Genomic DNA, 21,762 nt, shown 5'->3' on the forward strand with positions numbered 1-21,762 from the left:
ATAGCTTTTCCCACAATCGCTCAGGACTACAATGGTGTTTTTACGATGTTACTGTATAACCCCCCCCCCCAACCCAGCCACACCACCAGGGAAACTAACAAGGTCCTTATGTTTAATGGACTCAACACACTCACACCTCCAGCAGTCACCAAATTGTCACAGCTACGAGCGGCCTCAGCGACAAGCGGCCATTTCCCTCTAATCAAACTTAATTCGAAGTGTGCTTTACACTTTTCGCCTGCTGTTTCATCGCGCTCCCCCGTGGGCCACATCCCCCCTGTGTGCTTTTTTCCTGCTCAATTGTATGGGAGATGGTGGGCGGAATTGGACCGAGTCAAGGTATTTGCATATGTAATTTAGCGGTGACAATCGGAGAGACACGGCTCCATCACCATCTACTGTTAACTGTGAAACAAGATTTAGCCCCTCTTTCAATCTGTGGCCGGTCCTGTGGTGGCGCCTAATAGTGTGTATCTTACTGCTTATCACTCTGTTTCTCTGAGCCAACAGGCTGTTATGCTTAGATAACCATAGTCATTTGCTGTGTTAAGTGGCTGATTGCTCCACAGTCGTGTTTTGCGTGCATGCGCGGGTGTGTGGTATACTTTCATGCATGTGTAAGCACGTAAATGTAATTTTCAGCAGGGGCCTGTGTCTTTATAGCAGTTGGGTGTGTGCATGCACATGTGTCTAACAGCAGCAGCCCCCCCCCACCCAACAAAGCTTAGCTCCACTCCCCGGCAGCATGGCGGAGTAAGATTAAAGTCACCCATATTACACTTAGCGCCAGGAGACGTAAGGAAATTAGGTGGAAATTAAACAATGCTATTTGCATACAATTACACAACAACCCGGTGAACAACTCCGTTAGCCGCCGTCTGGTCAACTAAAGAGCGCTGCTCAGTGTTGCCTCATTAACTATGCAAACAACTCCGACTGGCCTTATTCAATCACGGCTGTTTGGACTGCGAGGGAAGAAAGTGAAAAAAATTACACACATTCAACAGTTTCTTTATTCATTATGCATGAGCTAATGCGAGCGTGTGATGCTACTTCCTCCTGTCTTACACCTCTGACAGCAGCCAGTTCTGCACTGCGGGTTAAATCAAATCGCTCAGGCTGGATTAAGATTATTTCACGCGTGTACGTGCGCCCACATCGGCTGTGACATTTGAGTCTGACATTCAGGTTACGATAGGCTCAGTTTTCATCTCAGGTGTTTGAAATATAAGACTCGCACCCTGCTGAGAAAATCTTCCTCCGTCTTCCTCAAGACACTACCATCACTGTCTCTCCCACTCCTTTCAGCGACACACACACACATTCAGATGCAAACCATCACCTTTTGGCTCCTTTCACAAATACGGATATTAAACCACATATCAATTTCTCTCCCATCTTTCATCTCAAACATATATTCACATTCACACGCCGCTCTCCCTCTGTCTGCCTCCCTTCCTATCTCTCCCTCCATCCTCCCCAACACAGCCAACTCACCTGGTGAAATATTAATGTGTTCAGTGAAGTGTTCTTGTTTGGAGTGTTGCCCTGACCATGAGCTTTGTTTCTGGACAGGATAGGAAGCTAAGCAGCCATTCAGAGGGCTCAGGCAGAGGTGCGTGCTGTTGGATGTAACAGCGAGGACAACTTTGCTTGATGCGAGCGTTAAGCCCGACCAGGACTACGGCGAGCTTTCGGAATGAGTCAAGCTGCAGCGAGTTAAAGAGCTCCCTCGCCTGAAGCTGTGGAGGAAGGAGCTTCAGCTTACATCTTAGGCCTCTTTAGCTCCCCTCAACCGCCAAAACCCTCCAACATACACCCACAAGTCCCACCTCTTTGCTTTTTGCTCCAACTTGCTTCTAATAAGCTCTGAAACTGCGTGTGCTGTTGTTTCTTCTGCGCCCTCTTCTTTGTTCTCTGTACAAGGAAATCTTTTTTTCTGCTTCTTCTTGGCATTGTGCAATACGGTTGCACACCTTCCAAGTGTTGATGCTTTTCTTATGGAGGCCTAAATAAGGAATGAGCTTAGTAACAGCGAGCTGCTCCCTCCTGTTCTGATTCAACGCACTCCTGTCGGTTTGCTTACTCCACATTGCCCAAAGATCCCTCTGGGTTTATGCTTGAGTATTCACACCATGGCGTGTTTGTACTGTACTTGTGTGCGCTTGCACTGGTGCCTGCTGTACGTGTGCCTGTCTGCTGTCAGTGTGCAGGGGTTTCGGTGCATGTATTTGCTCACATGCGGTTTATTCGAAGACCTGGAAATCTCCGGGCCTGCGCATCAAACAGCACTTTGTTTAGCAGAGGCAGAGGTGCAGTTCATGGCTCCTAATTTGCAGATGTGCGAGAAGCCGTATGGATTTCATATTCTCTACTGGAATATTGCTGACAATCCTTTTAGCTGTGCTTATCTTGCATCCTTAGTTAGAGTCTTTATAAGCTTGTTCTTGTGGATGGAGCTTTTACCTGAGCAGAGAAAAAAAGATAAGAGCATACAGACAAAAATGCACACACTGGAGGGCCTTACAGGATGAAAAACATCCATTATATTTCAAACCAAGCTGGAAAAAGACCTGTGTGAAGGATCAACCTGGGTCTGGATTGACCTGGACTCAGACAGCTCTTTGGCTGACAGAGTCAAGCCTGTTTGTGTCAAGCTGGTGCCTGAAAACTGGAAAAAAAAAAAATCCGAAAAATCATACATGCCTCTGCGTTTCAAAAGAAACCGACAACAGTCTGCAAACTTTGCAGTTCCAGACAGCACCGCCACCTTTTATCTCGTCTAGACTGTGACATCATAACAAAAAAATACTGCTTGCATTTCTCAGGAGAGCAAAACTCGAACTCGGGTTCCCCGAGATCTGCTTAAAAAATGACATTTTAAATTTAAATGTCCGATAACTGTAACAGCAGAGCTGGCCCCGACCCAAGGCAGCAGCACAGCATGTCAAAAACAAACACAGATTCGTGCAGGCAGCCTCGGCGGACTTGAAGATCTGTCGTAAGCTTTTGCGCGGGTATGCAGACATACATTACACACATACATTAAATCTGGTGTGTCACAGGGATAAACACTGATGCTGCCATCTTATTTTGAGGATGTGCTGGATTAAGCTGGAGTGATGACTGGCAGGGAATTCATTGTTCTTGTTACAGTGAAATACTTTAAGATGCTACATGTAGGATTTCAGTCACTGTTTGATTAGAGATCATTTCAGCCTGTTGTGGAGAATGAGCGGCAAACAGCTCTTTATTAGTGTTCATGCAGAGCCTAAGGTGTGTGTGTGTGTGTGTGTGTGTGTGTGTGTGTGTGTCTAGAAGGGAAGAGTCATGACTAAAGGACAGAAATAGAGGCTGGCTGGCAGTAAGTCGTTTGGGACTCACATGAGTTGGAGTCACCAGCAAGCTCAAACAGTGTCCCACTGAGCAGACGGCTATGGACTGTCCCAAACTTGACAACATAAACATTATAAATAGGTCCCTTTGTATTTCCTGTTGAAAAGTTTCGCAGTGTGTGTGAACTGCTGCCTTCAAATGGAACACGGGAGCCCAAAGTCGTGCACACAATATGCCTGGCATATCACGACTCGTGATGGTTGAGTCGTGAGAACGCTGCTGCCAGGCAATGTAGGGTTTCCCCAAGCAGCAACCTCCAGGGCTGACGAGCGGAAGTGCCAAAAACTGCAGTTCATCGACTGGCCACTGGGGGGTGGCTGCAAAACAGAGCAAAACCATAGACTCCCATGTTAAAATGCCCAACTTTACAGCTAATATAAACATGTTTACAGCCTGTTACAAAAACGGTTTTAGTCTCTATGGCTTGTTTCTTCATTGGTGACAACTGTACGGGGGAGAATTTTTTATAACGATCCCGTTTAAATGTTATTAAGGCTTAAAGTTCTGCATAATTCAGGGTGTGGCCATTTTGACTGACAGGCTGTTAGCTAGGCCCCATTCTCAGAACCCATCAGCTGTATTCGGTGTCTGACTTCCGGCAGACGGCGATTCAGCCTCTGGGGGCAGACCCCCGATTTTTTGGCATTCCGGTTTGATTTGGGCGAAGGAGGCGAATTTCCCTTTCCGACTTCCGTTTATATATAAGTAAATATACTGAACCATTGCGATGGATTCAGAGTTTGCAGTGACGGCAATTATGTTCCGCCTCGTTAGTTCACCGCACGGACCGTTTAACCTGGCAACAACTGCAGCCGGCTCAAACGTGATTGGTCAATATCACGCGGACTACAAACAGCCTACTACCGGGGTTTGCCTACAGACTCTACATTCACTGAATGTAGAGTCTGTATATAGAGACTATATTGTGACAGATATCTTTATCGTAAAAATACCCTGAAATATTGTGATATTATTTTAGGGCCATATCATCCACCCCTACAGCTGTTTTTCTCATCCATTGATCTGATCTGATCAGCTCTGATCGGATCTACTCACCAATTATCCGCACCGTGACTCAGAACACCACAAATAGCTGCTGAAAACAAAAAGAAGATTTCTGCCTGTGCTGCTCTCCGCAAATACTGTATACTGATACACAAATACACACAAACAGCTACCGCCACACATATTGTAATACTGTGGGAGACACTACAGTGGCACCATTGATGCTGCTGTCAGCATCTAGAAGCCATAGAGGCTAGTGAGTGGATAACCTCAGGGAGGAAATGCAAAGGCAAAATACTAACATTTTTCTCATAGGGTTTAAAAATTACTATGAAAAACTGTATGTGACTAAAATCATAATATATTAACTTCATATTTATTGGAAAATGACCTTCCATGGCCTCTGCTGTTTCTGAAAACATCAGCAAACATGTCTCAACTTGTAAACTTTCAGAAATTTTCCACGTATATGGACATGAATACCACAAGAGCAGGGTGTACATATGTACTCCTCTCGTGAACCAGCAAGTGACATCAGCTGACAGGAAGTGAACATGGACCCAAGCTGTTGCCTAGCAGTACAATTCTAGTATTCAGACAAGATGTCTTATTCCAGTTTTCTTGTAGTTCTACCTATCAGGAAATATATGCTTTCGGGCAAAAGTTGAGCCAAGTTCAACTTTTCTGACAGACCAATGCTTTTTTGCCAGATCCCTGTGTGTTGGCACCCCTGCTGCATCACTGGCCTCATTTAAATGAATGAGGTGGCTGCATTTTTTCATTCAGTGTTGTTGTGTGTCTGAACACAGCAGCCTAGCAGATCTCAAGAAAAGACAAGTAGGCAAACAGGTGTAGGCTCACTCTCTGTCCAACAGCAGCTTCTAATATTAGCCTCATACTAAACCTTACACAGGTTGGAACCACACAAAGGGTTGATAAATTCAGAGTGCAGGTTTGTGTTTACTCAGAAATATTTGTGATCCTTCATAGTTTCATAGTAGGCTAAAGAACGCTGTAGCCACGTTTCCGAAATGGGCTGCAATGTAGCTAATCATGAGGGCAACAGTACACTGTCAAAGTATGTTCATTAATGCCTCATTTCCACTGTGTACGTATCAAATCGAAATCCATTAATTCCTATGAAAACCTCTGTGATCTTCAATGTGTTTAAGAAACTCGTCCTTTCACTTTTTTTTTGGTCCGAAATTTACCTCAAGTGTGTCGAAAAACTTTTGTGGCAGATATCAGACAGACTGTATCCACTGTGCCACAGGAAGTTAGCGTCACTGTGCTGCTTCATGTGCATATTCCACAAGATAGAATGATTTCACGCCGTCGCGTTGTTGGATTTAAAAAAAAATGGGAGGTGGGAAGTTTGCCCCGTTCACTGTTTACTGCATTGAAAATAGTAGTGTTTTGAGAGGGAGGCAGCACATACCAAGGCGAGAAAGCGACAAAATCCTATCTTTCCAACGATTTCCCAAACATTGTAAGGGGGCTCATTTTTCCACATTGAGCGAAATGCCTTCGCTCTCACAGCACTCCCTGCCTCACTCCTCCTGACTGTAAAATCATATGACACCAAACATTAGCATGAGATATCAATTAAGACAGTAGAGTACACAAGGCACATAGTAACTTGTTAGTTAATGTTAGCTACGGCAAAGCAGCTAACGTTAATGCAAGCTTGAACAAATTACAATGCATTTTAAGCTTAACGTGATGTGTGTACTGTGCGGTCATACTGACGAATAACAGACTTTATGGAACTAATGAAGAGTGAAAAAGGTGACAGATACCGGGGCAGACTTAGAAACTACTCAGAAATAATTATAAGTGCCCTGTTTTGGGATCGAAAGGTGACTGTCACATTGGCTACTCTAAAGACAGACTAGTTAGCCATGAGTTTTAGCTAGCCTGATAACATTATCACCGACACGACCTGACACAACCCAAACAAATGTTACCTACCTTCAATGTCAGTAGCCATGTTTCCATCAGCCTGTTTAGATGCGCATCTAGAAGTATCACATCGGAAAATTATGATGGAAACGCCAAAATTCAAATTAAAATCCCCTGATTCGCACAAACTAAAATACGCTCGCTTTAGCCAGGTTTTGGTTGATTCGAAAGAATGTTGATTCGCAAAACGGGGGATGGAAACAGTTATGTTTGAATTAACAGTATAGCGCACCTCTCTCCATGGTGATATCTACACTCCGGGTCGGGAAGGCGGAAATGCATTTACAAGCTGGTTGCCAACCGCCAGAAAACGTAGAAGAAGAAGAATGCGAGCTTGTTTTGTTTCCGGTTCTGCGGAAAACTCGCGTGAGTTCGTAGTTTTCACCAAAGTCCATACATTTAATGGAAACACACAGGATTGGTATTTCTTTTAATGCGCATTTCCCAATGATTCGAATCACTTTTGGATGGAAACATAGCTACATTGGCTACTCTAAAGACAGACTAGTTAGCCAAGAGTTTTAGCTAGCCTGATAACGTTATCACCGACACAACCTGACACAACCTGACACAACCTGACACAACCCAAACAAACGTTACCTATGTAGTCCTCAATCCAATTGCTGTAGCCTTTCAGCAAGACAGCTCTAGGTTTTCTGGATCCCTCTTTGGCCCAGTTTTCAACATTATTCATCGAAATGGGTGGAATTAGCTCCAAATTTTTACTCCACACCATCTTTCTTCCCCTCCTGCACTAGTATTTTCAGTGGGGGGCAGGGCTATCTTCCCACCGTTTTTTTTTTTTAATCCAACATGGTGGCGGTGTGAAATGAGCATATTGGGTGGCAAAAAACACTTAACCTTTCTGCCATTTCTGTGGTGGTGTTTCTATCCATTTGTAAAGAGATGCATTCCTTTGTGTTGAACACGAGGGCCATACACCGTAAACTTCACCGAAATACAGACACAAAACAAAACTGTGAGGCAAAGAAACTGACAGGCTCAGATTGTTATTATACTGTAAGTGTCTGACAAAGACATAAATGTTTTTCTTTACCATTTGCCTGATTTAGTCTGTTTCTTATGTGTCTAATCAAGTCTCACTGAAGTCTCATTCTAATGCTTTGTGAGTGTAGTTCTTGCAAGAAGACAATACAAAACAAACCAATCAAACGAAAATAAAAGAAAAAGGTTTTATTTCTGACAATCTGAGCCTGTCAGTGGCAAAAACAAGCACTTTTATTGGACAGACATTGACGGTGTACTGTTGCCCCAAAGATTACAATGCAGCCTCTTCCACAGCTGCCGGCTGCAGCGCTTTTGCTCAGCACTGGACCAGTTTCAAAAGTTGTTGTCCCCATTAGTCACATAGACACATAAACAGGATAAAATAGGATCCAAGCTAAAAAATACCAACATTTCCCTTTAATATACATTACTTTAAACTAGACTTTTTAAGAAAGTACTGTACATCACATTTGTACCTATAAGCACAGCAGAGATGCTCTCTTGGGAGTTATTGCTCTAATATATCACTGGAATTAATTGTGCCAAAACATTCAAAAGCAGTCGAGGAGGGACTGCAGTTGTAATAGGCAATAACTCCAGTTATGTGGTTTTTTTTTAAACTTTCATTGGGTCCACTTTGGTGCTTGTCACGTTTGATTGCCCCCCGAATTTCTGAATAAATCCTTCCTCCTCCAGTCAAAACAGTGCTTCCCCATCTTATGAGCTGGAACTCATGCCTTTACGAAAAGCCTCATATCATCTTATCTCCTCAGAATCACATCACACAGCTCTCCACATCTGTCTCCTCCATCCACTCTAATTTGCTTTCTCTCCTAACAGCAGCAACTACAAATACAACTTCTATTCGGCCCGCTCTTATTATTACTCTCACGTCCCCACTCTTGAAGTAATTCTACCGCTGTGCTCATTGTGAGTCGCTCTGGATAAGAGCGCCGGCTAAACGCCTCAAATGTAAATGAAATTGTAAAAGAATCTCTCTAAAAGTCAAGCAAGTTAGCTGTAATTGTCAGTGCAAGAGAAATAATAAAGTAACGCTGGTAAGAAACAGCTGACACATCTGTGGGATGTACCGCAGATGATCATTATTACAATTAATTTGACAATGATATATTTTGTAAGATTCCGTCTCTGGTTTTCTAACAAGCTGAATTCACTGGGAGCGTGATTTACAGCCTTTTCTACATAATGTGCACTCATCTGCTGTTAAGACAATGTTTCATTTTTGTGGCTTTTCCCTTTTTTTATGCATACTTTATTCAGCAAAAATAACATTAACATTTAGCCATACATTAATATTTAAAGACTAGATGGCATAGATGGATCTTACCCAGAGCAACTTGGAATAAGAGCAGATATAGTTGTACATGCTAATTCCTCCAGCTGCCTTGAGGCTCTGTTTTGATCTTCTATCATCACATTTCGGGCTCTCGGGGTCCTTTGACAAAATATGCATGATGTTAGCTTCATTTCCGAACAGTAATATGTTGAATAACGCTCACACCTGTAGCAGGCACCTTTCTTCCTATCTCTATTCCTCTGTGCCACCTGTCACCGTCTCACCAACAACCCCCACCCAAACTGCCACTGCTACCTTTGTGGCCCCCCATTGAGTTCAAACGAAGAGGCCTATTTTCACTTGCCCCCCCCACCCCCCCCCCCCCCCCCCACACACACACACACACACTCCTAGCCCCTCTCAGGAGGATAAATACATACGCTGCATTAATTCATCCATGTCTTTCCAGACTTCAGTCAAATGGTTTTTTTTTCTCCTACTCTCTTAAGGGACTCAAGGACTTTCAGCAGAGGGTCCCTGTGTTTACTTTGTACTCCCGGGTGGGATATTTCCATTTGAATGAATGCCTCGGGGTGTGGGCTGGGTTTAGATATCTCATCTTCAGATGCGCACATGTGTGTGTATTCCAGAAGTTTCTGTATGCACACTGTATCCACCTGCGTGATTCCCAGCATATGAGCAGATTTAATGAAGCTCTGCATGTTTTAAAGAGCACCTGCACCCCTGCATATGTTATAAAGATGCTGAGAATAAAGTATGCGTTTGTGTAAGATGGTGTTTATGAGCGTTGTGTGTAGCGCATACCTATCATCTCAGTTCAAAGAGGAAGTGCAAATCTTAAGTCATGTTAAGCTATTGGCTCTCTATGGGCTCTCTATATAAAAGCGGTCTCCCCCCTCAACCTTGCCTGGAGCGCTGATAGGATGAAAAATGGATAGAAGCCCCAAAGGAAGGAGGGGGAAGGTCCATCTGTGAGCTGCATTCAAGGACAACAGTGTTATCCATTTTGGAACAGTATGAAACAAGCCAGTGTTTTCAGAGGGGTTTGGAAATGTGGGCTTCTGGATGAACTGTGGGTGCTACTGTTGTCTTGCCAAGCCAACTGTGATGTTGCAGATTAGATGCGAATCATTGACTCCTTGTTTGTTTCAGCGCGGCTCTCCTCATTCAGAGTGAGAGATAATGAACAAATGTGACTGATTGTTTCTGATCAGTGTTGTGGTGAATTACCGCAGCAACAGGGATTGTTTTGCAGTGCTCTGGCGCTCATAAAAGCTGCGTTTAATGTGATTTTATGTCGTTCAGCCCGGAGGTGTTGGGGTTTGGCTATATCTATTAATCTCTGTTTTGTTCTTGTTTTCTCTTCTCCCTTCTGTCTCTCCCTTTTCTGTTCGCTCCTCCATCATTTCACTTTTATGTTCCCCCCCGAACTTTCTTTGCGCTCTCTTTTTTCCCTCCTTCCACTCCTCCACCTCCTCCTTCCTGTCCTCTCTGCTAGAACCAATTCCACCTGCAGATGTCGGCCCGCGTGCCTCCATCGACCCTGGGCAGCCTGCTGCTGGCGGTCCTGCAGGGTAGAGAAGGGGACAGGGACAGAGGGAGCCGTGGGGAAGGCAGCTGGGGAGGAGCAGCTGTGATCTGCCCCGGCTGGGAGGAAGGGGGTGATGGGTTGCTGTCTCACCTGCAGGCGCACAGCGGTTCTAACTGGCATTTGTGGGACATTATCAACCTGACCATCATCTCCGGCGGCGGCGGAGATAGAAGGGGGGAGGCCAGCGAGGAGAAGAAGGAGGATCAGAGGGAGGAGGAGGCTTTAAAGATCCTCTCCACCCGTTTCCTGCGCTCCCCCTCTCCCATCTCCTCTGTTCTCCTCCTGGGCTCTGACCCCGAGTGTCTCTCCTCTGTCCTGCGGGCCGCTCAGCGCCTCGCTCCGACTCTACCAGCACTGCAGTGGATCATGGGATATCCCTTGTCTCCAGATTCGCTCCACACTCTAGGAGGACCTCTTGGACTGTTAGCCTACGGGGAGGTGGGCCGCAAGCCAATCAGCTTCTACATCCGGGATGCTTTGCAGTTGATTGGCCGCGCGGTCGCTGCGGCGACCATGGTGAGGCCGGACCTGGCGCTGATTCAGAACATGGTGAATTGTTTCGACAAACCAAACAGGCATGAGCTGCCCTCTTCGGGACAATACCTGGCCAGGTAAGTCCACACATGCACTGTATATTATTCATTCACTCATTCATTTTCTGTAACCACTTATCCTGTTGGGGGTCACGGGGGGCTGGAGCCTATCCCAGCTAACATTGGGCGAGAGGCAGGGGTCACCCTGGACAGGTCGCCTGACTGTCACAGGGCTGACACATAGAGACAGACAACCATTCACACTCACACATATTATATAGACATTAATGAAAACAGTCAGTTCATCCAAATTATAAAGAAACGAACATCGTCTTGTTTACAGCTGGTGGTATCTAGAAATACATATAATTTTGGTTTAATGTGCAATTAAAATTAATTTTTGCTAGGAAAAAAATGCATATGTACATATACATAAAGGAGAAAGTTACACTGTATTCATTTTTCTCACATGACAGTGTCACCTGCATTAGTGTTCTCCAGGAGACATCAATTTTGGGTTCCACCTGGTGATGTTAGCCATTGCTCACTCCAATGTGTGATTTAAAGCTATGGGAGGCAGTTTTATGTTGGCATCAATGGACAAAATTCCCATCATAACCTTTCACTACCATAATACAAGTGGTCTGAGAAAACACTTCTTGGCTCTGTTTCCAGGCTTTAGAAAATCTATCCCATGATGGGAGACTTAAGCAGGATTTATACTTCTTGGTTGAATCGATGCCATACCCTACACCGTACCCTACACCATAGCCTAACGCATACCTCTCCAGAAATGTAACTACACGTTGTGGCAACGCAGACCTCTGTCTATTTTTGTAAGATGAAACCATTTCCCTCAGTGGAAACGAAGCTTTTATTTACTTTAATTTCACAGATAAGAAACAATAAATTGTGAAGACAATAGAGTCTCCACAAAAATAGTATTTTAAGTTTTGTGTGTGATTTATCCTGGCTTCATATGAGCAGAGGAAATCTCCGCTAGTTGCTAGGCTAATTTATACAATGTAAAATGCCATAGGCTTGTGCTAATAACGTTAGTATGTTGTATTTGTTTGGAAAACGTGTTTAGTATACGACAGTTGTTTTGTCAGTGAACCTTGTGAGTTGTAATGGAGCAGAATTTTGTAACGTTACCTTTGTTAGATGTTGCTGTTGTTCCTGGCTTCATATGAGTAGAAGAAAAGTCTGCTAGCCGCAAAGCTAATTTATACAATGTAAAATGCCATAGGTTTGTGCTAATAACAGTAGCATGTTGTATTTGTGGGGGAAATGTATCCAGATAAAGACAAGTGTTTGTCTGTGAATGTTGTGAGTTATAGTGAAGCTGATTTGTGTACTTATGCTTGACATTGTCTCTAATAAGCCATGTTTAATGTGTGTTTAATGTGTGTTTTGAATCAACTAAACTCAACAGCACTTCACAGAAACTCCACCGCCCAACTAGTGTTTTGGAGGTGTAACTGCAGAGCGACACAGACACACCACCGCACAAGTATAACTGCTCACAATGGCGTAGGTGACGGCGTAAGATCTGCATAGAACTGCACAACTATAAATCTGCCTTTTGGCCAATCCCCAATCATTTCAGAGAGAGGGCATTCCTATTGGCTGTTCTACAAATGCAGATGCATTTGCATATTCCAGATAATGAAAGCCTTATTCAATGGCAGGAAAATTTGCAGCAACTGCCTGCAAAGCAACCACAAAAGAGAAGATGGATATATCAAAAAGAGACTCAATAAAACATGTCAATATCAGGAAAGCGTTTCAGAGATGGAGAGAAAATGTTGCTAATAGTTTGTGGCATGGTGGGGCCACAATATGGAGGGTTTCGTGGAGTAACAGCTCCTCCAAAACTTTAGGAGGCACAGGGGGTACATTCCAATATCTCTGTCGGCATCTATAAGGCTGTCACAGCAGGACTCAAAATGTAGACAAGCTGTCCCCATCATAAAGTGTCTGGCAGTCGGGCTCTACTGGCTGGTGACTGAGGCAGCAACCGCAGCAGCGGAACAGCTACGGCAGCCTTCTGTAGTTTTTCAGCAGACCGCTCCGACACTGTATGGGAAGTGATGTGCTCCTGCACAGTGAAGTGTGATATGGAAAGAACATGGATGTATGGGAAGAACACACATGAATGCTTCCATGACCACTCACAGCAGCTGCATGGCCAGTGTTTGGACATATATTCGACTTCTGTGTCACACTGGTTTTCTGTATGGAGTGCATGCATATGTCTGTGCTCATCTGGAGGGAGAGGTTTAGGATAGAGAGGGGAGAGCTGCAGGAGGAGGGTGTATTTTCAGACTGGCCTTTTCTAGAAAACTGCCTACCACAGCTTTAAACACTCCCTATTTTACTGCATGACTTTGTGTGTTACTCCATATCATGATTTGTAACATGGGTAAGTGCTGAGGTTAAAGGCCTACCCACTTGCCGTGTAAGTTTTGACAGTGCGGTCACTCGCCATTATCACATCCAGAACTGTGAAAGAGAGCTCAGGGAAACTCAGAGACAATTAAGGCTGCCCCTGACTAAGAATCTTCCTAGTCGACCAATAGTCATCATTTAGGGCCATTAGTCGACTAGTCGCCCGCATGTTTACGATATTAATTTAATTTAATTATTAAATGATATATTTTGAGCGGGGCAACACAATGGTTTGAGTTGAAGGTGTGAGAAAGAATAGTATCAGTAACATTGTTAACACTGTGCTACATTACAGAGAAATACAAAACCGTACTAATGAACCTTCATTAATATAGGCCTATATTTTATCTACAAGTGCACGTCACACACTGAGCGAGCCGCCTGTTAATGACGCTGTGGGCTAATGGGCATGTAGCTACTTCCATGTTTCAGATGATACGTCATGTTTGTAGTTGACCAATAAAGATGAGTTTACATATCACCTTGGGTTCGTCCTTCACCTTCTCAAAATGATCCCACACTTTGGATTCCCTGCCCGACATGTTATTAACTAGCCTGTGGAATAACCACAGGTACCAGATGTGTAAATCAGTGTGACTCCTGTCTGACTGCTGAGCGTGGACACTTCCTGTGTCTGTCCTTTCAAATTAAATCCCCACATGGCCCAGTCATATAGGTTTTGGTTTATTTTGACAAGGCGCAGCTCCTAATAGAGTTTTTGTTTTTTGTTTATTCTGTGACTAAGCGACCAATGAAATTTTGCCAACTAATGACCTTTCTGGTTGACTAACGTCTGATCAACTATTAGGGGGCAGCCCCAGAGACAATTAAATTATTTCATGCCATGCTTCTCAGCCAAACAAATCTGTGCATTCTGATAAGCATTAAGATACAAGTGAGTGAGGTACACACACGACAAGAGAAAACAGTCAGAGAAACGAGTCAGAGAGAAGTAATTTCACATGGTGTGCTCTAAAGAGAGAAAAGTAGACAGTGAAAACAGAGCTTTTAATCCAGACTGGACAGACTCTTCTATGTTCCTCCTTCCCACGGGCAGTTTAAAACCAGTGTGTCTCATCATATGTTCTGAGACCATGGCGATTATTAAAAGCAGCGATATGAAACGCCACTACGAGACAAAACTGAGAGTAGAGCATCTTTTGAGCAAACATACCCAATCAAATCCGAACTGATGGAATAGAAAATAAAATATTTTATATGGCACTGAGTCACTAGGGGATTAAAATATTATGTTATAATCAGACATAAATATTGAATGGAATTGATTAGATTGGTTCCATTGTCACCAAAATCCGATCCAGCTATTAGCGTCAACATCAGCTCGATATCTGACATCAGTACCTGATTGTGCATCCTTACCTACAATACTGAAAATTTACATTACCCTTGGATAATCCACAGACCTGTCAACACTTTTAGTCTAAGCTTTTTCTTTAATAGCACATACTTTTTAGATGTCTTTGCGTAATTTAGGTGAATTCGCTCCTAAAGACGAAATCACAGAGAATAATTTTAGTTTTGTGGCACTTTGCTAAAGGTCAAAAGGTCACTTCCAGAGCTGTGCCCTGCAGCTGGTAGAGACTTGCTCAAGAAAACTTCAGCAGAGTGGACGATTGAGAAACTTATTCCTCTTCCAAAAATTACATATATAGCTTTAGGGCAACATGGGAGAAGCAGCGGTCTGCTCAGGATTGGACCACAAATACTCTCTTTAAACCCTGCAGCCAACTGGCCAGCCAGTTTCTCCTTAATGCCTCCTGGTCACTAAAGAATGCTTAAGCTAGGTCCCAAAAGTATACCCATTTAAATCACCAAATGATATATGGAAGATTCTGACAAGCTGCAATTAAATTCCCCGGGTCACACCACTTAATGTCTGCAAGCTCGTTATCTTTCTGAGTGACACTTTGGCATTTTTATGAGGAGTTGCTGGCTCTACTTGTGGTACTATACGCTCCGGTTGTTGCCCTTGTCTGTCCTCTGCACCACGGGGGTGGCTCCTTCTGAATAGCGCTGTCATACTCGGGGTAGGGAGGAGGTCTTTATGGCATACAGATTCGCAGACTGACACCGCAGAGTTTTGTCTGTTCGTCTCCGCCGTTGCTGCTGCTTCAATCCCCGCAGCTTTTAAAAGGGCCTCTGACAGCTTTCAAGGGTTCTGTCAAGGTGCGGTCTGTGATAACGCATACACGCACGCATTAAAAAAACACGCTGAAATACATATTAAACCATAAATGTTTTCACTTAAAGCAGAAAAAAATGAATCCCCAACATTTGTAGACAGAAAGAAGGAAAAAAAAAAACTCACACTGGCATCCATTGCAACTCCTCTTAAGTGGCGGAGCCCGGTGCCATAAACTCACTCCAAAGTTAAGTATCTCTGCTCTGCCGGCTGACATGGATATTTTACAATGGTGCTTTGGATAAAACAGCATGTATCCAACTTCTGTGGTCATGTGGTTGTGGTGAGAGAAAGATTTGTGGTTTGAGCCGGGCCCCACAGCAAATATTGAACACACACGGTGCCTGCCAGCCGAGAGTGATCATCAACACCACCCACATAATCACAAGCTGGATTCTCACAGCGTTCCCTCCTTCTGCAGTTAACTTGAGCACTGGGATGCCAAAACAATTTGGCATGGAGGGCCAGAGGCTAAAACAAGTGGAGTGGGAGTTGGGTTACAAAGCAATATTATTGGACATTCATTATTAAAGTTAAAACAAGTTGATGGAGTTTAATGTGATTAAATTGCTCAATTTTAGCCACGCTAGCAGCGCAGCAATATGGATTGCAATGTCTGTCTGGCAGTTGGTCCAACACTGTGTTCCAGACTGAAATATTAAATTAACTATTAGATAGATTGATTCGAAATTGTGTACGGACATTCATGGTACGCAAATAATGAGGCCTACTATTTGGTAATGTGCTGACTGATTATGTGGGAAGTCATTACAACTACTGGTTAGACTGCCATAAAATCTGGTATTCATGAACCACTCTGATTGAATTGCATTAGCTTTGCTGATGCCTTTACTTTCCATGCAGCACCATCATCAGGTCAAAATTTCAACTTGTCCAATACTTTAATTAATGACCAAATACCTGCAGATTAATGACACTCTCACCAGCCTCAATTGCACTTTGTGTTTAGGGCTGATTAGCAAATGTTAGCATGCTAATCTAAGAGGATTACAATACACTTAAGTATCACAGTTTTGTGATACTGTATTGATTCTTAAAAACACTGTATTCATTTTTACAAGTAGTTTACATGCAAAGGTTTGTGGGAGTGGTTCATTTTGTGTTGTGTCAAACTTCCAAATGTTAGATCCATCAGTGTTTTAATCTTGCTTACAGTATCGCAATATATTGTACTATATTGAATCATAACCTGTTATTGTTACACAAGGGTGTAAGAAAATATTGATACACTTGAGTATCATAATGTAATGTTTTGTGATACTGTATTGATTCTCCAAAACACTGCATCCATTTTTAATTAATAGTTTACATGCAAAGGTTTGTGGGAGTGTTTCATTTTGTGTTATGTCAAACTCTGTCAGTGTTTTAATCTATCTTCGGCCATATTGCCTGCATAAACACAAAGAACACAGGCCTATGAAACAGGCAGAGTCATAAGGGGCACATCACTAGCACTGAAAGTTTTCCTAAAATTAGATTTAAAAATAGATAAATATATCGCCTTGCTTACAGTATCGCAATATATCACCATGTATTGAATCATAACGCCTGTATTGTGATAAGAATCGAATCACCAGATTCCTGCCAATACACAGCCATAATGTTATACCTGCTAAACATGGTAAAAGACTACTCCACCAGCATACATCAGTTACTCACTGCGTGCCTCCTCAGTGAATGGAGAATCCAAAAAAGACAAACATTGTTTATGAATTGAAGTAAACCAGGACCACATTTAACAACAGCAAAACTAAATCAAAACATCCGTTTACAAACTCTCACACAACTCGTGCAGTATAATCCAAGTCTCATTTATCCAGTCATGTGCTCAGTACATCCCAAACATTTTGCATTTTCACTAAAACATTCTGATTCAAAACACTTCCGCCTACGTGTAGCTCAACCCAAGTGAACTCAAGCATGTGCACACATGTGCCCAGGCTTGCTACTCACCCATGCAGCAGACTGTTTGTATTGACATGTGTGAAATGTTTTAGCAAATATGCATGTGTTTGGGAAGTACCGAGAAAACAACTGGATAAATTGGACCTAAAGTATACTGCAGGAGTTGTGTGACAGTTTGTCCCCATTTACGTCAGTTCATGAGGAATGATCACCTTTTTTGGATTCACCGTTCACCATGAAGGCATGCAAGAAAAACAAATTCACCGTAACACATGGTGAGTAATTTATACTCTCCTTAGACCGGAACTTTAGTTTGGTATGCATTTTTTATTTCATCTAGCTATTTGGGATCAGCAGGACCTGATAAATATAAAAAAACTAAACACTGTCAACCAAAATTAAGTCCCAATGTCCTCAAACGAGACAATATTAAAGTCCCAACATCTCCAAATGAGTACTTCCTAATTAACAGCGTCTTAGCTTGTTACTGTTGCTAAAATTGGTCAAATTTGTTGCCATATTAAACTACAAACATGATTAATCATTAATAAACAAGTTTCAACAATAAAATGTGATCATGATTGTCCATTTTTGTGTCGGGATCGGCTGCAGACTGACTTAGGAGAGATGGCATCTTATTTTAACATGGATTAGTGTATTGTGCTCTTACTGCCACTAGATGGCACAAACAAAGTCCACAAACGAGGACAACAGGTCTAAGTTAAGTTGAATAAAGTATAACGTCAAGTAAACTCAAAATGTGATGTCCTCATATAAGGACAGTATTGCTTTAACATTGTCACTGTGAGCGTATTAGATTGCCGATGTTACCAAAACACCACTGTGCCAAAGTGTTTGGCTGTACACTCATAGTCTTGTCGTACTTTGAACAATAAAGGAAACAATACGTAATACTTTCAAAGTGGCTCAAACTTCATCAGAACACTAGAGAAAGTCAATTCTGTGGAGGGCCAATTAGGACACAGTCTAGACTATCAGAATAGACTATTTATAATAAAGTCCTCCCCAATACAGTGTCAGTGACCTTTGTTTCTGGCCTGCGAGAGACTGATAAAACAGGTCGCTCTATCGCACTATTCATACCGGTCCAGTTAGACTCCATGCCCTCCAGTGTACCTCCCGATTCTTATCCCTCCCCTGCATCCGCCAGACATGCCATTGCTCCGGAGAGCCCTAACAAAGCTGAAGGAAGTAAGAGACTTCCACATGGAAAAGGCAATTAACAGCTCAGTGCCCTAGGGACAGAGCGAGGAGGCAGGGAAGGGAGAGAGTGCGTCTGGAGATATAAGAAAGAGAGGAAGGTGTGAGGGAGGACGAGAGCGAGAACAGCACAATGGTACTGTTTCTGATTCAAAGCGGCGGACCAATGAGGATAAAGCCATATGAGAAACCAGCTATTTTTGATGATGTTCTTCCGAATGTCCGGAATCAAAAGATCCCTCGGTGTGTATTCCCAAAAATACATTACAGAGAGAGGAGAGAGTAGTTGAAGACAAAAAGAAAGATGAAAGACAGGGGAAGTAGGAAGCAGCTGAAGGAAAATAGGAATAAAGTCAAAGAAAAGGAAGAAGAACCTTGTGTTGGAAAGGATGTGCGGGAAGAGAAAACAACGTAGAGGAGGCAGGGAAATAGATGGAGGGTTGTGGTTATCAGAGTGAGATCTGCCAGTCAGTGCCATCTCACTCGACGCAGCTGCCACGCTGATTCCATCTCCCCTGAAGAGATTAAAAGCATTGAAACAAGCAAGCCTCGTATCGTCCCAGACAGACGGACAAAGACAGAGGGAGTAAACTTTCCCACAAAGTAAAAGAGATGGAGCGATAAGGGAGTGAGACACATGCCTGGGACTCTCTTATAGAGTCATCATTTACCGGCCACTCTGCTGACATTTACTTTCGGAGTGTGTAAACCGGGGCCAGGTGTTAGTGAGGGGAAACCATCCCTCTCTGACACCACTTGGCTGACTTATCAACCCGGCTTTGACATCCACAGTCATTCTTTAAATGCAGCCTCTGGCCCAGTGCAACACAACAGAAGCCGTAGCTAAAAAGCAGCGGTGCTTAAAAGCGTGCTGTACTTTTCACACCCTTGCTCTTATCTCTGTACTATCTCACACACTCCCATCTCACACTCTCATCTCTGGGCAGGAATCCAAAAATGTCACAAACTGCGGGGAAGGGGGGCTTTGCACTTCCCTGCTCAGATAGGAGATGTAAAGTGAAGCCTATGGTTAATTTTTTTGTGGCCAGCCGCAGCCATTACAGTATAGTATATGAGTCTGGAGTGGGCTGACTTGATGAATCTGCTGTCTATGGGATATGATGATTCAGCCGCGCTATTACCATGAGTGATTTCAGCTCAAGGCAAGGCTAGCACTTCCGCTTTATGGTCACAGAGACAGAGGGGGCTGCTGATGAGGAAACATAAGTTAACGTGGAATGAGATGAGAATGACTTTCAAATCAGAGGCATTTTTAATCAGCTCTTTAGAATTATGGTGCGTGGAATGGGTTTATAAATTGATATTGTGCCGTTGATGTAAATCCCAATGTGACGAAAAAGGGTAATGAAGAGAAACGCAAGCAGAATACACAAAATCTCACATACATTCACGTTTCGTTCTTTCTGTGTGTGGTGCAGACGGGCTTTAGTCCAGCCTGGGCTTAGAGGTGAGTTTAATGACCCTCATGATCAATTTAATCTTTTTCATTTTCCTTCTCATATCCCATATTTAATGGAGAAAGTTCTCCTGCTCAATTCTGCACTCATCAATTCAACATGTAACTCAGAAGATGAGAAAGGGAGATACAGGAAAGAAAGAATAAAACAAAGAGCAAAAGCTATTTTCTGCTCTGAGAAAGAGGTTACGGCTTTACCATCTTTTTCCATTAACAGGAAGGAAAACTTGCCATTTCTCGCCTTGACCCAGACGTAATCAACAGTCACTGCACGGTTCAGCACCCACACTGAATGCAGTGATCCCTGCATACTTTAACATTTAAACAACCACCCCTACCATATACAATGACCTCCTGACAATCCCCCACTAATCAAGACATGATCAAACGGTGCTTGTATCCCTCACATTAAGACATCACCTGAAGACGTCCACATGATCAGATGCTAAGACGTGAGCTAATAATCCCAGTATGGTTCAAGAGGCCAGGGCAGATTTATGTGCAAACGGGGATTGCTCTTCCTAATTTATTCCGCCGTGAAGACCAATGCGGGGCCGCCAGGCAAGTGAGACGAATGGCAATGACTGTCTGTATGGACTGGCAGATAGGAGGAGACCCTCACTGCACTGCATTAACTTTTAATTATGACTTTCGGGGAGATGCAATTACCCATCTGAGACTAGACTTGCTAAAGCTCCCCAACCAGACCATGCCCGTCTGTACCATCATTTGTAACTTTTTCCTTGCTTTCCCCCCAAGTTTTTTATTTATTTTTTACATCTGGCTAGTTTAGTGTTGTGTATCACTGCGGGCTGTATTTCTAAACTGCAGTCACCCAGGATTGTTCTTTCTTGTCTCTCACTTACCGTCCATTTGTCTCTCTGTGTCCTTCGAGGTTTCTCTCCAACACCTCCTTCACCGGGGCAACAGGCTTGATCCAGGTGGATGCTGGCCTCTCTCGGGTCCTCTCCTCCCAGCTGTTCCACGTATGGAGCCTGAAGAGGGGTGCTCTCGGGCAGCCGGCCTGGGTGACTGTAGGCCAGTGGACCCGAGGCAGACTGGAGCTAGAAGGAGGGATCCTGGGACTGGTGGGAGGGTTCGGGAGCAGCCAGGGACAAGGTCTTGGAGCTGGGGTGAGGGGAGGGGACGGCCAGGGTGACAGTAATGCTGGAGAGCGCTGGAGGCCTGGAGTATCCGTTGAGGGACACCGCCTGAGGGTGGTGACGCTGGTGGAACACCCGTTTGTCTTCACACGGGAGGTGGATGAAGATGGATTGTGTCCTGCTGGTCAGCTCTGTCTGGACCCCAAAACCAACCGGTCCGACTTAATCCAGAGCCTCTTCAACCAGCTGCACAACCCTAACACTACAGTTACAGACTGGGAGGGCATTGGTAAGTTTTACAAGTTTTACATTGGCATTTGTCCTCAAAATACTTCATGGTGAAGCACTTCTATGCTGAAGAACTCCAGCAATACCTGTGGAGAAACCTTTTAACTCGTGGGAGGCATCAGTTCTAATTTATGAAAGCTTCTCTTGTGTAAACTGTTAGATCTCTTAGCTCAGATCTCATAGCTGTATCGCCGGCCACTTCTCTACTGCTACTCCTCAAGATTTAAGTGAATTTTTAGAAGTAAAATCAATAAAGGATCATGGCTGGTCAGTCCAGTTC

The 21,762-nt window shown here is 43.6% G+C and overlaps 1 protein-coding gene across 2 annotated transcripts in view; it reads left to right on the top strand.

The window, feature by feature from the left end:
• grin3ba (glutamate receptor, ionotropic, N-methyl-D-aspartate 3Ba) overlaps positions 1-21,762 on the top strand; it is a 141,414-nt gene that overhangs the window by 61,114 nt on the left and 58,538 nt on the right. For both annotated transcript variants that reach the window (XM_033643140.2, XM_033643141.2), the window contains exons 2-3: positions 10,188-10,891; positions 20,987-21,483. In XM_033643140.2, coding sequence (XP_033499031.2) covers positions 10,188-10,891; positions 20,987-21,483 — 1,201 coding nt within the window. The remainder of the gene's footprint in view (positions 1-10,187; positions 10,892-20,986; positions 21,484-21,762) is intronic.

Source organism: Epinephelus lanceolatus, chromosome 15 (assembly GCF_041903045.1).
Source record: "Epinephelus lanceolatus isolate andai-2023 chromosome 15, ASM4190304v1, whole genome shotgun sequence".
Lineage (NCBI taxonomy): Eukaryota > Metazoa > Chordata > Actinopteri > Perciformes > Serranidae > Epinephelus > Epinephelus lanceolatus.